Below are 15,705 nucleotides of genomic sequence, written 5' to 3' on the forward strand. Positions count from 1 at the left end.
CACTTGGGTCAGGTGAAATGAAAGTTAAATTAGTTTCTTTTAGAATAATTGTTTTCTAAAAGTTCGACAGATTTTCTTTTTTTTCTTTTTTTTTGAACTCGTTAATTTGTATAAAAAAAAAATGTTTCTCGTCTCTTTTTAGATACGTACATATCATAATTATTTGTGATTTACTTTCTCGCTGTTATTAAAAATTTATTTCTTGGACTCACAAGACTTTAAAAACCAAAATAATACATATATTAATATTAAAACATATATTTATTTAATATTTTTAATTAATTTAATTTTTTTTCTATTTCATAATATTATTTGACGGTGTTTGATTAATAACATTTATTTATGAAAATAATTTTAATTATTTTCTAAATGTGAAATAATTATAATTATTTTTAAAATTTTTGGAAAAGAATATATAAATATTGTTTTTTTTTATATATGTACTTCTTTAAAAAGAGTTCCTAAATTAATTACTCGAATGAACTCGGTGATAATTTATTTTATTATATTTGTGAAAAAATTGAAATCACGTTCCATTATGTGATTTTATACGTTTCGTTTATGATTTTCAATATTGTGCTTTTCTTTTCATGAATATTTTGTAAAAATATGATTTATATATATTTTTTTTTTAATTTGGTGATCGATGTATAGTAAATATTGAGGTTTTAAAAAAGAAAAGACAATGTATCAATTATGATGGGAAGGCATTCTTGTAGAATGTGAGCAAAAAAAAAATATATCAGAAATATAGAATCTAGAGATTCTGCAATGTGATAGTACGAAGTGCTCTTCTAGTAATTTTTCGTGCTTCGATTTTTTTTATGTTAAATGTTATTGCAGGGCAATTGTTACTTTAAAAAAAACCAAGACAAGGTAGTGTATTGTGTATAAGTTGTGTATTATGTGGCCAATTACAATAACATTATAATAAAAAGTAATAAAATAATTATTACCGATGTGAACCGTACTACTTCAATAAAAAGAAAAGAACGACAAAATTTGCCTTTTTTTGTGTCATTTAAAAACATTTTTTTTTTGTAGATTGATTTTTTAGGAAAGTGAGAGGTATTGCAATTGAAAGAAATGCGAAAAAAATGTATTTTTTTTAATATGTATATTTCGTATTCAAAATATAATAATGAACATTACACATGCTAGCGCGTATTATACCAGACAAATGTTAACTGGTACTCACGAATGGTATTGAGTAATAAACTATAATAAATCGAACGGCTAGCGTTTGGAAAAGGCAGATATGAGATCGAAAATACAAAAAGCAGTTCAAATAGCATTCACTGCCGATTATTATTTTTTTCTTTTCTTTTTTTAAATATTAGCAAAAATTAAAAACCGAATCGCTTTTATTGTAAAGGTCGCAAAGAATTTTTACTCTCCTAAAAAAAGTGTCGTTGTGTGATCTTTTTTTTTCTTTCTATTTTCTTCCTCTCTACGGAAATATAGACCAAAAAACTCGAATTCTTTTGTTTCTTTTTTTTTTAGGAAAACTTGTGAACCTTAATTACTGCGCGTTCTTCGTTTAAAAACAGTGGATTACGAAGTTAATGGCACTGTCACGTATAGTTTTGTGCGGATTCATTCTCTAACTTTGCCCTCGTCGTTTATTTTATTATACACATAGAGAGAGAGATACGCGAAATATCGAATAAAAACTTTTTTTTTTTTTCAAAATACGATGCAACGTGAGAGAACGAGTTTTACATGATATGAAAAATGATAGCGCATCAACTTTATTACTTGCTCTTTGCAAACATATCTGCGATCCTGCAACGAAAAAAAATTCAAACGCCGCGTCACACGATTAAGAATTTTTTTTTCTTTTTTTGAAACGATAGTTATATTTTATCAAAATTTTTTTTTTCAAATTGAATCTGTTGGTTATGAGACGTGTAGCTTTTTTTCGTGTTTCCCACGTCTTTGTAAATGCATGTATTGTATATTTATTAATATAATACATAGCCCTTTAATTACATAGTTAGATCGAAATTAGGCAGGCAAGCAGAAGCCCACACACGCATATTTATTTTTATTTATTTTTTTTGTTTTTTTTTTTCATCTTTTTAAGCCCCGAAAACCCTTATACAATATAATGAAGTCAATAATATTCATAATATTTGATACTTTACAGTGGCAAGAAAAAACAACACTCAAACTGCTTTAATATCTTAATATTTATATAATAATCATGTATTCATCACAGTGAGAAACGAAAAATATATGCATATATATATTTACTATGTATAATATATATATACACATCTTGTACAGATTATAACTATTAAATCGCTAAATAGATATCCATTCAGTGGCACTTTGCTTAAAAATATAATTTCCCTATAAAAATTCTCTTCCTTTCTTTTTTTTTAAAACAAAAAAGAAATGAAATGCCAAATTTTATTTTGATTTTTTTTTGGAAGAAAAAAAAATTATTTCTCCAATAAAAAAAGGAAGAGTTTCTTTTTTTTCGAGGGGAAATTATTTTTCAAGTCACCCGATTATTCTCTTCTTTTTTTTCTTAATAAAATGATTCTCTATTTGTTCCACGCAATTTCCTTGTTTTTGTTTCACACCGTTTCGTTTATTTTCCGGTACAAATTCGAAAAATTTGTAATGTAACAAATTTTCGTGTTATAGGATAAAAGTATTTGCAGTTTTTTTTCTGATTGAAATACTCTTTTTTTTCTCGGTTAGAGACAAAAGCGTTTTACGCTCGCTCCAATAGGGTTTTTTTTTTAAAACTCTTAAAGATTACATCTACACTTAGCAATAACTTCGTTGCCACTGATACCCGCGTTGTGTTTTAGCTGCACACAAACACGCATACATACATACACACACATATTCATGCTCACAATCGAGAAGCGATTTTTTCCAAACTTTCGTGTTTTTTTTTTTTTTTTTTTGTTTCCATTTCAACGGGTTTATTTCGCAAAAATCAAATCCTTACATCTTTATATAAATATACCTATAGGAGAGATTGAAAATTGACGGCTGCTTACTGAAAATGACGTAACTAAGAAGCGGAAATGAAATAATAATTATTTATTTGGAGAAAATTATTATTAAAATTAAAGAATTAAATTAATAACAAAATTTTTAATTTAATTTGTTTTGTATTTAATTTAATTCAATTTTATTTATTACAATTTCTTCTAATTTTGTGAAAGGAAAATTGATGTTTTAAAATTTCATTTTTTATGGCATTTTACAGTCTCAGAAATTAAATTTTTTCTAATCAATTTGGAATTTAATGCAATTGAATTTTATTGTTAATGAATTAAAAGTGCAATATATTTTCCTTTTGAAATTTGGATAAAGTAATTTATTTTATGTAAATTTTTTGGAAAAAGACTGTAAGTGATAAACTACCATAAAAAATAAATTAATTTTTTTAAAACAAAATTTAACAATTTTTCAACTTCCAACGTATATTAAATGAAATTTTTCTCTCTGAGAAAGATGAAGACTATATTATATTTATATATTTAATAGGAGTCTTGGAAGATTTAACATTAATAACTTACAATAAATATCGATATACCTTAAATATATATATATTTTATATATATTTAATAACAGGAAAGTATTTTGTAAAAAAGAAAAACAGAAGAAAGTTGCTTTTTCCTTCCTACCCTGATTTTCATCAACCTCGTAGTTACGCCACTTGTAATAACACATTAAGATACGCTTACAACGAACAAGAGTAAAAATTGTTGATAGGATCTCGAGGCTTGATTCATTTATCTTGTGAATCTCGGGAATAAATATCAATTAAAAAACTAGAAATACCTTTCTTATATTTTAATTAAAATCACTTAAACTTCATTTATAACAAAATTTACACAAAGTTAAAAAAAAGAAAAATATTTTCCAATTCCCTATTTTTGTTTATTCAAAATTTCATTAAAAAATGTTTTCATAAAGTAAAATTTTTTTTTCATTAAACTTGAAAATAATTTCAAAATTATGAAAACTGTTTTGTTAAAAAAAAATTACTATTTCAATTTACATTTTTGAATAAAATTCTGTTTCTCTTTCTCTCACTAATAGAGAAAAAAAATATCTCGCCGAGTATTTCTGAATGAAATCTCATCCTGGTTATTATAAGTTCCGCGTGGAATTTGGAGAATTCTCAAGACCAGTTTTTGGTCCATTCTTATATGATTTCTATAATGTATAAAGTTGGCAGCGAAGAGCTTTTAGAATTCAAATAATCCAAGAAAGGTCTTGAATAAATAAATTCCTTTCGCACTCGTAGACCTATCACGATTAATTCTAATTAGCAGCCAAAACGATATTGGACTTTGTTTTCAGTTTAATTCTCGTCCCACCCGCTCTTCTTTTTTTTTCTTCTTCTTATAAACAGTCTTATTATAGTACAATATTAAAATTGTTATTTACAGATGTGTGCAACTAGCTAAAGAACAATAAAAATCATTCCTCCTCAATCGCTATTTAGTTCGATTTTAGGTTTCGATCAGTTTTTTTTTAAACTTATATGAATAGTATTTTTTTCATTCGATCTTTTTTTTCGTTTGTCGTTCAATTGGGTTTTTTCTTTTTTTTTTTTGAAATCTTAATTACTTATACCCTGATCGTATTTACAGCATCGAGATTAAATAAAAAACACTCATATTTAAATATTTATAATGTATTTATATATATTTATATATTTATTTATATTTTTATATATATAAATATCTTTAGAAGTGGTCGCATTCAAAGACCATTGTCTCGCGTTTTCTTTTTCTTTTTAATTCACTTTGGAATAATGAAACGAATAAATAAAAAAATAAATAAGATGAAGTATTTAAAATTTCAATTTGAAAAGTATAATTTTAAAAAAAATCCAAAGTATTTTGATACTTTAAATATTTTCGCTATACTTTTTTTGATACTTTTTTTTTAGTAAAAGTATTTTGATACTTTGAATATATATATATAAATATTTTTTTTTTATCAATACTTTTGGTAATTTTGAACTGAAACGATTTGACAACGGTCAAGGAACGTTAGTTTATAATTACCGGTTCGTTATAATAAATTGACGACACAATTAAATTTGTCTCTTGTCGTCTAAAAACTGTACAACTTTGAACTTATGATCAAGTTTTTTTTCTTCTCTTTTTTTTGAAATCAGTCGATGTCAGATGATATACTTATAGAGATTTTTTTTTTTTATAAATACTGTCGATCTGCCAACTCGATAGTAATAAAAGTTTTTTTTTGTTTTTTTACTACCTTTTAATAAATTTGTGAGTAAAGAACTTTGGAAATTGTTGGCACACATCATCTTGATAAGAGTCGACTCATCACAGCGGCTCCAATAAGCAATGCGAATGAAACTCTTGATGACGAGGAGGCTGAGCTTGAAGCCGCTTTTGTCAAATCCTCACAGACACCTGAAAAATACAAGATAGAGAAAAATTAATTTTAAAAAAATTTTATTTTCATTTTTATATTTTGTAATTTTTCTTTAATTAAATTTTAATTTATTATTAATTGTAAATAATATACAAAAAAAAAATTAATATTAATATTAATATAAAAAAATAAACAATAGAGAACAAATATGTGAAATAAACAAAAAGAATAAAAGGAAGAGTAATATAAAATAATCAAAATAAAGAGAAAGTAAAAAACAGAAAACACAAAGAATTTTTAGAAACTCTTTATATTCTCAAGAAGTCATAAAACACGAGATAAAAAATAATAAGAAATGAAACAGAAAGAGAGAGAGAGTTCATAAAAATAAAAAAGAAAATTACTCGGAAATTTTTTTGAGAAATTGTTTGGAAGAATTATTTCCAAGGGAAGATAGCTAGGATAAGGGGTTTTAAAGAGAGAAATATTTTGAGGGGGTAAAATGAAAATAATATTTTTGTTGGTGGTATCATACTTAAAAAAAGTATAGTAAAATATAAAAAGAAAAAGTGAGAATTATTTAGGATTATTTTTTTTTACCTTGACTCATTAATCGATAGGACCATTGATCATCGACATTTCTTTGGCATAAATTTGATGGTTTAGACAATAACAATTCTTGTTCTGATGAATCCATTCGGCTATTTCTTCCACCTAACTTGTCGGATGGGTCGCTGAATCGCATGGAGAAACAGTGAGTTTGTCTTTCTGAGCTTGACTTATTTCGAGACACTATCGTAAACCAAGTTCCATTTTCCTCCCAACTACCTTGGCAAGAGTACAATGTAGCTAAAAAGTAATGGGTTTTACTTTAATATAAACGACTCTTTTATTTTTTTTTCTTTTTCTTCTTATTTTTTCAAATTTTACTTTTTATTTTTTTTTTAAATTATTTAATTTTAATTTCGAAATTATTGAATTTAATCAACAAATACCTATTTCTCCACTTTTGCAAGATTGTGCCATAATGACTTCATTTTGGTCCATGGAATTGCATCCAATGTGAACGTCAGTACTTCTGCATTGCTCATATTCATCATCTTGTCGAATTTTACTGGTTGTGGATTCTGCTGATTTTGCTCGTCTCTTATTTCGCCTTCGCATACTCGATAATGCTTGAGATGGTAATGAATTTAATATTGAATATCGACCTGGTTGAGGACATCTTCTTTTATGGAGTGATGACGCTATAAAAAATATTTCAAACATCAATTAATAACGGCTCTATGAGCAAAACAAATTTTCTTTTTTTTCTAGAAAAAAAAATTTGGAAAAACTTATTAAAATAATTTAATTTATTAAATAAGGAGAAAATTGAAATGATTTTCAAAATTCCAGTAAGAATATTTTATTCTAAAAAGATTTTCCGAATATGTAAGAGAAAAAAAAATTTGTTAAACTTTATAAAAGTTGTAAATTTTTATTTAACAATGAATTTTCATTAACCATAATACGAATTGAATTAATAAAATTGCGTTCGACTTACTTATCAATGTTGTATATGGCATTCGAGATGGATCCCAAAGTTTACAAGCTTCATCTGGTATGATTGCCTTTTGCTCTGTAACGAAAAATCAAGAATTCAATTTCGATCTCAATAAAATGCAAATGCTATTGGCTTAATAAATATTTCAAAGTTCACTCGTAAAAATTACTCACCGGATTGCTGTATTTCTATTATGTGTTGGTCTCGCTGATGGAAGATCATACAAACGTAACCAATATCACTGTTTGAAAAAAGCAAAAATTAATTTTCAAAACTATAAATATTTATCACTCATAATATTTTTTCAATAAAGTTTTATTACTTTTAATTTTAATTTTTTAAATTTGCAACAAAAAAACTAAACGAAATGATTAAAAAGCAATAAAAGGAATGATAATTAAAAAATTTTTGATTATAAAATCTAAAGTAGAAAAAAAATGAAATTTTTTAATTATAAAATTTTTTTGCTTCTATTTTCGAAAATGGGTTAAAATTAATTATTTACCAGCCACTAGTGACGTGAGCGACCAATTTCACTGATGTTCCCGAGTTTGCCTTTTGCTCAGTCTCCAAATTGTGGCAAACAATTTTCTCCTCATGCTGTGACGTGACATTTTCATCCTTATAAGAAACTTTTAAAGTTGAATTACCAGCGAGAAAATGATAATTCTTTGCACCGTTCAAAGTATGCCAGGCGTGATGTTTAAGAACCCAAGAAGGATATTTACATTTTCGACGTTCTTTATCTTCTGTAAAATTTCAATTGAAACAAAAAAATATTAAAAAACGTTTCTTTGATTTTTTTTTCAAAAGACAATATATATTAAAAGTTCCACTGTATTTAAAAATCAATCTCACGTTTTTTTTGTGAGAAAAATTTCCATATTTCAAAAAAAAAAAAAAAAAAAATTTATTGAATTTTTACGTGCTCTCTTGGATTGTGTGTTGAGGCATTGATATTCTCATATTTGCATATGACATTCTTCCACGATCATTAAGAGTCAGTTTTGAAGTATGGAAAGTATACATAATTCAAAAGCATAAAACCTCCGATGCCTACCCTTTGTGAGTTTTATGGTTTGCGACCCCTCGGAAACAGTAGTCAGGCCATTGCAGGTTGCATCCCCAGACTGGGCCAGTTGATATTCAACTTTCCCTTGACGGTGAGTTTTCTCAAACAAGAAACATCTGCAAAAAAGAAAAAATAAATCAAAATTAAACTCATCAATATGTAAATCATTTTTTTCCACATCTTCTCAAACAGAAAAAATAAATTAAAAAATTGAAAATAAATATAAAAAAACTAAAAAAATTTTTTAATTTAAACAAAATTCCAATAAAATTCAATCAAAATTTCCACTCAACAAACAGAAATTTTTTTTTATTTGTTTTCCTGTAGGTAACAATTTTTTTTTTTGAGCTATAGACATTGGGAAAATATCGAATTGATGATGATGGAAAATGGAGTAATAAAATTAAATGCACCTGCAACGTGTGACATTACATGAAAATGGAATACCTCGCTCTTTTTATAAGCAATCGTAGATTTTACTGCTTAATAAAAAAAAAAAAAAAAAAAAAAAATACTACTCCTACTCTCAAGTATAGACACAAAAAAAAGAGGTTGAATTGCTTTCATAAATTTCTTGTTCTATTTACATTTACACATTTATGTGTCACTTTCTGAAGAATAAAGTTTCCCAACACTTTGCCACTGAATCTTTTATGTTTTCATAGCTGAAGAGAATTCAATATACATTTTAAGGAAAAAGAGTTTTTTTTTCAAAAAGTCAACTGTGGATTTTTTGTTATGAATTTGTCTCACGGACTTTGGAATCTACTGAAAAATATGAACTCTTTGTATATAATAAAAAAAAAAAAGTTAACATGTGTCTCAAAAGGGAGTGAAATTCGATTTAAATTTAAATCCAACTTTTTAAATATGGAACAATTTTGCCTTTTGTATTGTTAAAATTTCCATAGAATTTTCTGCGAGATGAAATTGAAGTTATAAAAATAGTATCACTGTCTCGCTTTCTCTATTTTTTTTTTGTTTTTTTTACACATATATTGGAATTTTGCCCTTATAAAGAATATCAAGTTACAATATAAAATATACAATGAAAAATGAATTTCCTATTTCTCTCTCTCTTTAAAACAAACAAAAAACCCATTAGTTTTTTTTTTAAATTTATTTTACTTTAAAAGAGAAGAAATATGAGAAAAAAATCGTTTGTTTGAGATTGATATTATTTAACAATAAAACGTTAAAGATAAAATTTTTACAAAAAAGAGTTTTTATTTTAATTATTATTATCAATTATTTTTAAGAATTAAATTGTTTATATTATAAAGTCCTGTTTTTATTATTATTTACAGTGTTTCTTTTTTTAGGAGGAGAAATGTTTTTACAAAATTTCAAAAATTTGATTGAATTTTCTTTTTCTCTCCACCACAGGAAACTTTTGAGACTTTCGATTTCTGTGAAATGTTTCCATTTATCCAAAGAAACTCTCACTCTCTTTTAAACTCAAAGTTAAGTAGTTTGGGTCTAACTTAATGAATTGATTTATTCGTCAATTAGGTTCTATAGTGGAAGCAATTCGACAAATTGGACTCTCTTCCAATTAGTTTCATTGCTCGTAACTCTCTCACTCTCTCGAAGGCGACATGCCTTGTATCAATACCTTTTAATTACAAGAACTTGAGTGGTTTTTGTTTTATATATATCTCGTCATTTTCTAAACAAACTGAAATAAATAATCAAATAAATAAAACCAAAAAATAATTTCATAAATCTAAAATCATGTAGGCAGTTCGATGGTATATTGAAAATTAAATTCAGAATAAAATATGTTTTTCTATTTAAAAATAATATTTTTTCGCCATTGACATGAAAAAGTGTCTTTTTTGTGCCTGTTTTGGGCAGATAAAGTAGCACTTTTTAAGGCAGTTTGGGCCAACTGCCTAAAAAAGACTTTTTTAGGCAGCAAACTGCCGTATAAAGTCTTTTTTAGGCAGTAAACTGCCCTATAAAGTCTTTTTTAGGCAGTTGTTAATTTTTGCATAATTTTTTTTTTTGCTTTTATTTTATTTATCAATTTTTATTATTTTTTTTCTTTAAAATTGTTTCACTTTTTCATAACAATGGCGAAAAAAATAGCGTATGTGGCTCGCACGTAGTAATTTTTAGGTTCGGATGATTTCAATACTCGCTGTCTGTGCGACTTCGGTTCGACTCGGCTCGCTTTCGGCTCGACTCGACTCGCCTTCGGCTCGTCTTCATCTCACCTACAGCTCGCCTTCGTCTCACCTACGTCGCACTAACGACAGCTCGTACTGAAAATTACATCCTCACCTAAAAAGTACTACTTTACGTGCTTGCCACATAATATACTATTTTTTTGTAATTTTTATGGATATTTTATGATTTTAACAAAAAATGGTAAAAAAACTATTTTTTTTGCTAAAATTGTAAAAATAAAAAGTCTATAAAATTTGCAAAAAAAAATGTTATGAAATTTTAAAAAAATACACGTTATTTTGAAAAAAGAAAAAAATATTTTATTTTTTTATTTTATTTTTTTGAATATTCAATTGAACTGACTGTATGATTTGACATTTATTCTGTATAAAATAACAAATATTAACACAAAAACAAAAAAAAATGTAAAAACAAAAAAAAAATAATAGAAAAGAAAAAGTTTTGAGCACACAATTACCTGTATACTTCGTTCACCACAGTAGTTCTGCTGCCGGTGCTGCCGGGCTTCAAAGTTCCAACCAAGTACGTGTTACGTGACCCTTCTCTCCAAGTGGCCAGGCACTGCAGTTCCTCGGCTGTAAAAGATGAATGATACAGATAAGATGCAATGTATAAACTTTAATCTTCAGTTCAATTTAACTTACACCTAAGAAAAGATGTTGAACTTTCTGAAAGTGCAGCAGACTAATACAAGAATATATTGCTTACTTAAACACGAAACTACTGTGATCCAGGAAATTGTGTTTGAGAAAACTTGGAATGTTGACAATTCCATTAATTTCATTTTCAAATCAATAGCAAACAAAAAAAAATGTGATAAATAAATTACTTTTTTCATTCACTAATTTCAGTTTACTTTTTTTAATTTACGAAAAAAAAAAATATTTTGTTGAAAAAAGAAAGATAGAAATAATTTTTAAGTAGAAAAATCCACTATATAGTTAGACGTGATTAAATTTCTTAAAACTTCAGAATAAAAAAAAAATTTTAATAAAAAATATGAATCTTTTTATAAAATGATTTTTTTTTTCATTAAAAAAATTTTTTTAATTATAATTTGAGTTTATTATAAGCTTAATATGAATTCTAGTCATGTTTTCAACACGAAGCGTCAACCAATAAAATGAGTCTATATTTTCGTATATTACGAAGAGCTGATTGAAAATTTAATCAAATTACATGGCAGAGTAAGTTTCAGCTTTTGTAAAAAGCACATTTTCTCTAATCTCATTATAGACAAATTATCTCAAAATGCATTAAACTTTTTTTTTTACTATTCATCATTTAAAAATAAAGTTCTCTTTTGGAATTTTTCTTTTTCATTTTTTTTCTTTTGCAATTCCCGTTTATACTACAAATAAATAATTTTTAATTAGAAAAAAAAATTTTTTCTCAAAAATTCTCGTATTTTTATATATGAGGAAATTATCAAAAAGAAGTAGAAAATTAGAATTCTCTCATTATACGAAACATTGTGAAAAAAGGAAGGAAAGAAAAAAAAAGAAAGAAAGAAATAAAAAAAAAGAAGAAAATTGAGCGGAAGACCTCTTAGAACTGTGGATTAAGGCGCTTGACATTTCTGAGTGGGTCAAATGGCTAATGCAAAGAGCCCTAGACTGGCGTGAAAAGGGGCACTGTATAGTCTCAAGAACTAAAAATAAAAATCCTGATGTAGTTAACGAGGCGAAAAAGCATGCTAATTGAATTACGTTAATAATCCTTTTAGTGGTTTCGATCTGATGCAAGACTTCTCTTTTGTGAGGTTCTGTTTTATTAAGCCGCCCTGTCTCTACACGAGGAAGCCCCTGAATATCTTGTCAATTATAATTTGCTTCCTTCAAATCCAAAACGAAACAATTCAAAGTGGAAGACAATTATTTTTAAATGCGAAACATTTTTATTAACGTTAAAATACAACTTATTCGAAATTTCAAATATAATAGAATTATTTCAATGGAAATTTTTTTTAATATTTTAAAAATATTTTTAGCTTTTTTTTTTAATTATTTGACAATAGATAATTTTAAGTCAAATATTTTTTAGTAATACTATTTCGATTTTGCTATATAAAAAAAAGGGGAAATTAAAGAAAACTCCACTTTTAGATACTAAAAGAGTTAAAAGTCAGACGAATTTAATTTTTAAGTAGAAACAGTCTCTAGAGTCAGACGAGCTCAATTTTTAAGTGGAAAAAGGCAAGTTGGTAGACGAAAAACATTTGTAAGTGAAAAAAGACTTGAAGATAAGACAAACTTAATTTTTCGCGAGAATTTTTGAAGTAGAATTTTTTTTTAATTTTAAGAAGAAAAAATTTTAATGGTAGATAAATTTAGTAAAAAAATTATTTAAGGGCAAATATAGAATTAAAATGTTATGACTAAATTATTTTTTCTACTTAAAACATTTTAAATTGACTGTCTTTAAAATTATTTTCTACTTTATTAATTTAGTCTTCTACTTCAAAGTCTGTAATATTGTCTGACTATAATGTCTTTTACTACTTAAAAATTATGTTGCGATTTTAGATTTTTTTCTACTTTTTATGTTTTTTTTTCTTTTTAAAAGTCTCTTTTAAATTTAGAATTAAAATGGTCTGACTAAAAATTATTTTTTCTACTTAAAAATTTGAAAATGACTAACTAAAATTATTTTCTACTAAATTGTGAATTTTGAATGTTTTTAACTTTTTTTCTATCAAGACGTGAATTTGTCTGACTGAAAATTTATTTTTCTACTTAAACTCAATCTTGTCTGACTGTAAAATATTTTTTCTACTTGAAATTTTAGTTTCCTGACAGAAAACAATTTTTTGTTACTGAAAATTTGAAATTGTCCAACTAAAATTTTTTTCTTCTGAAAAAATAAGTACGTCTTAAAAAATATGTTCGTCTGACTACACTGGATTTTTCTACTTAGAAATTATGTTCGTCTGACTGTAAATTATTTTTCTACTGAAAATTTAAGCGTTCATAACAAAAAAAGCGTTCATTAAAAAAAATAATAAAAAAAAACATTTTTCTATTTCTTTAATCTTTTCATTATATCTGTATATAAAAAAATAATAATGTCTCCATTACTATATTTTATAATCGATTGTGAATCATTAAACGAGATCGAGAAAGTTTCGCCTGAATTTCTTTATACCAGTTAATTGGCAATTGAAAAATAAAAATTTTTTTCCCCGAGGTAAAGATATTCTTAGAGTAATTAAACGATAATTTAAAAAGAAGTTTTCTGTAAGATAATTAATCCAAGGATTGAGTTTGCGATAAAAGCAAATGGCATTAAATTGAAAGCTTTAAAGCTAACTGGATGAAAGCTAAAGTTTCAAATAATTTGAATGAATGAGGAAAAAAAAAGAATGAAATAATAAAAAAAAGTATAAAATAATCAAAAGAAGAATGAAATAATGAAAAAAAAACGAAGAGAGAAAGAATCAAAAAAAATATGGAAAAATTTGGAATAAAACAAAGATGAAAATATATTGAATTTTTTTTTTCTAAAATCATACATATGATTCCTCTTTTCAATGGTAAGGGGAAAATTTGCTTTTTCCATATGGGACTTATGTTGCTGTTTGACCGAAAGTAAGAAAATTTCGTATGCAAACAAATTCTAGTGATCTCGAGGAATATATATCCTCACCTGGGATTTGTGTTTGAAACCATGAGGCTAGCCTTCTCTTCGCGCTTAAATCAGAGCTTTTCCACCAATCCCATTGCGAATATAGTGCTGGAAGTGAGGGTCGTGTTATGATTGCGAAAAAGCCTCATGGTTACCAACACGTGTTACTAACATAAAAGAGAGAGAGAAAGAGAGATAGACCAGAGCTAAGATTATCGTAGTGCCTTTGATCAAATATAAAATGAGAGAAGAAAAAAAAATTGCAGAGAAATATAGAGGAAATTTTCGAACACGTCCTAAAAGATAACAAACATTATTTAATGATGAATTTTTCGCATATATATATATATATATATATATATTTTACTCTGTCAAACAGAATAAATCATCATATTTTCTTTTAGAAGATTTTCTCTTTCAACAAGCTTTCATATTAATGCATCCTTTTGAGAAAGAATTGACATTTCAGTTTCTTAAATTTTAATTTATCAATTTCCCTCTCCTCAACTATTTTTCAAATAACAAACACGAATAATTTATAAGCTTTGAATAGTTAAATATAGAACAATATTTTATAAAGTCAGAACTAGAATTTTAAGTAGAAAAAAATTTTAAGCCAGACAAAAAGCATATTTAAGTGAAAAAATCCTTTACCGCCATTAAATTAACTTCAATTTTCAGTAGAAAAATACTTTATAGTCAGACGAATTTAATTTTCTAATAGAAAATGTTCTTTTCCATTCAAAAATGTCATAAGAAAAAACTTTACCTACTGATTTAAAAGAAGTAATTTTACTTTAAATATTCGATTTTTTCTTCATCTCTTTCATAATCAATGGAAAAATAGTCGATTTGGTGGAATATTACAAAAAATTCATTCACAAAAAGGAAATAATAAAGCGAAATTTAATTAAGAAACCAGTAATGGAAATATATTCAAGGATCAAATATACAAATTACAAGTCAAATATATACGTGAGATCAAGGATATTATTTTATTATTTTACGAATTTTAATTTTCTTAAAGGTTTTTAATTGCAGGAGAGAAAAGAAGAAGAAAAAGGAATAGGAGAGAAAGAGAGAGAGAGAGATGTTAAAAAATGTAGTTTGACACTAGCGATGGAAGAAAGATTATATACGCAGAATTTATGAATAATTGAAAGCAATTAAAAGTTGTCTCACTGGGAAATTAGTGAAATTTAAGTATCAAATCAAAAGTATGACCTCTTATTAAAATTATCATTTCATTCTAAATGATGAGAGTTATTTTATTTTTGCAAACAAAAGTCTAATAAAAATTAAAAAAAATATTCTCAGATGATACAATTTATACTAACGATACTTATTTTTAATTAATAACAATAAAGAACAAGGCATTTTTTTTTGTCTGTTCAAGCTCCTGTGCAAATATTAAGTGCTTTAAAATTTTCTCCATAGTCATTCTAGATGTATTTTCGAACGCTGATGAAGGATTTAGGGTCAAAATTGACGATTTCAAAGTTAAAAACTGTTAAAATTTAAAAAACAATAAAAATTATCTGCCTAAGAAAAATTGAATTTTTTTGAAAATTTTTTTTGGACGAAAAGCGCTTTAAAGGTCAAAATATGGGTCTTCCTCTACTCGTATTTGGCTGTCAATTTTTTTCTACACTTTTAGGTGTATTTTGTGCAAGAAATTGCAATAAAATAGTCTGCCTAAGAAAAATTGAATTTTTTGGGGAATTGTATCATTATTTTGAATTATAATATTACATTATCATAATGATTTAAATATTTTTATATAAGAAATTTGTCGAATGGAATTATGTTAGCGCGCATTTTCGTGCGCATCTAATGCTAGTTAAATATATTTTAATTATTAAATAATTTTTAATAAATATAGGGA

At 25.9% G+C, this 15,705-nt stretch overlaps 1 protein-coding gene across 2 annotated transcripts in view; it reads right to left on the reverse strand.

Annotated features, from left to right (window-relative positions):
- Positions 1-1,100: 1,100 nt before the first annotated feature.
- Positions 1,101-15,705, reverse strand: part of LOC127288445 (uncharacterized) — a 285,559-nt gene continuing 270,954 nt past the window's right edge. For both annotated transcript variants that reach the window (XM_051315905.1, XM_051315896.1), the window contains 8 exons: positions 10,654-10,771; positions 7,992-8,119; positions 7,437-7,680; positions 7,105-7,172; positions 6,932-7,006; positions 6,381-6,632; positions 5,986-6,234; positions 1,101-5,423 (listed from right to left, as the gene is read on the reverse strand). In XM_051315905.1, coding sequence (XP_051171862.1) covers positions 5,311-5,423; positions 5,986-6,234; positions 6,381-6,632; positions 6,932-7,006; positions 7,105-7,172; positions 7,437-7,680; positions 7,992-8,119; positions 10,654-10,771 — 1,247 coding nt within the window. In that variant the 3' untranslated portion in view covers positions 1,101-5,310. The remainder of the gene's footprint in view (positions 5,424-5,985; positions 6,235-6,380; positions 6,633-6,931; positions 7,007-7,104; positions 7,173-7,436; positions 7,681-7,991; positions 8,120-10,653; positions 10,772-15,705) is intronic.

The sequence above is a fragment of the Leptopilina boulardi genome, unplaced genomic scaffold (genome assembly GCF_019393585.1).
Source record: "Leptopilina boulardi isolate dan_hultmark-lab unplaced genomic scaffold, ZJU_Lbou_2.1 LbouV2_123, whole genome shotgun sequence".
Taxonomy (NCBI): Eukaryota; Metazoa; Arthropoda; class Insecta; order Hymenoptera; family Figitidae; genus Leptopilina; species Leptopilina boulardi.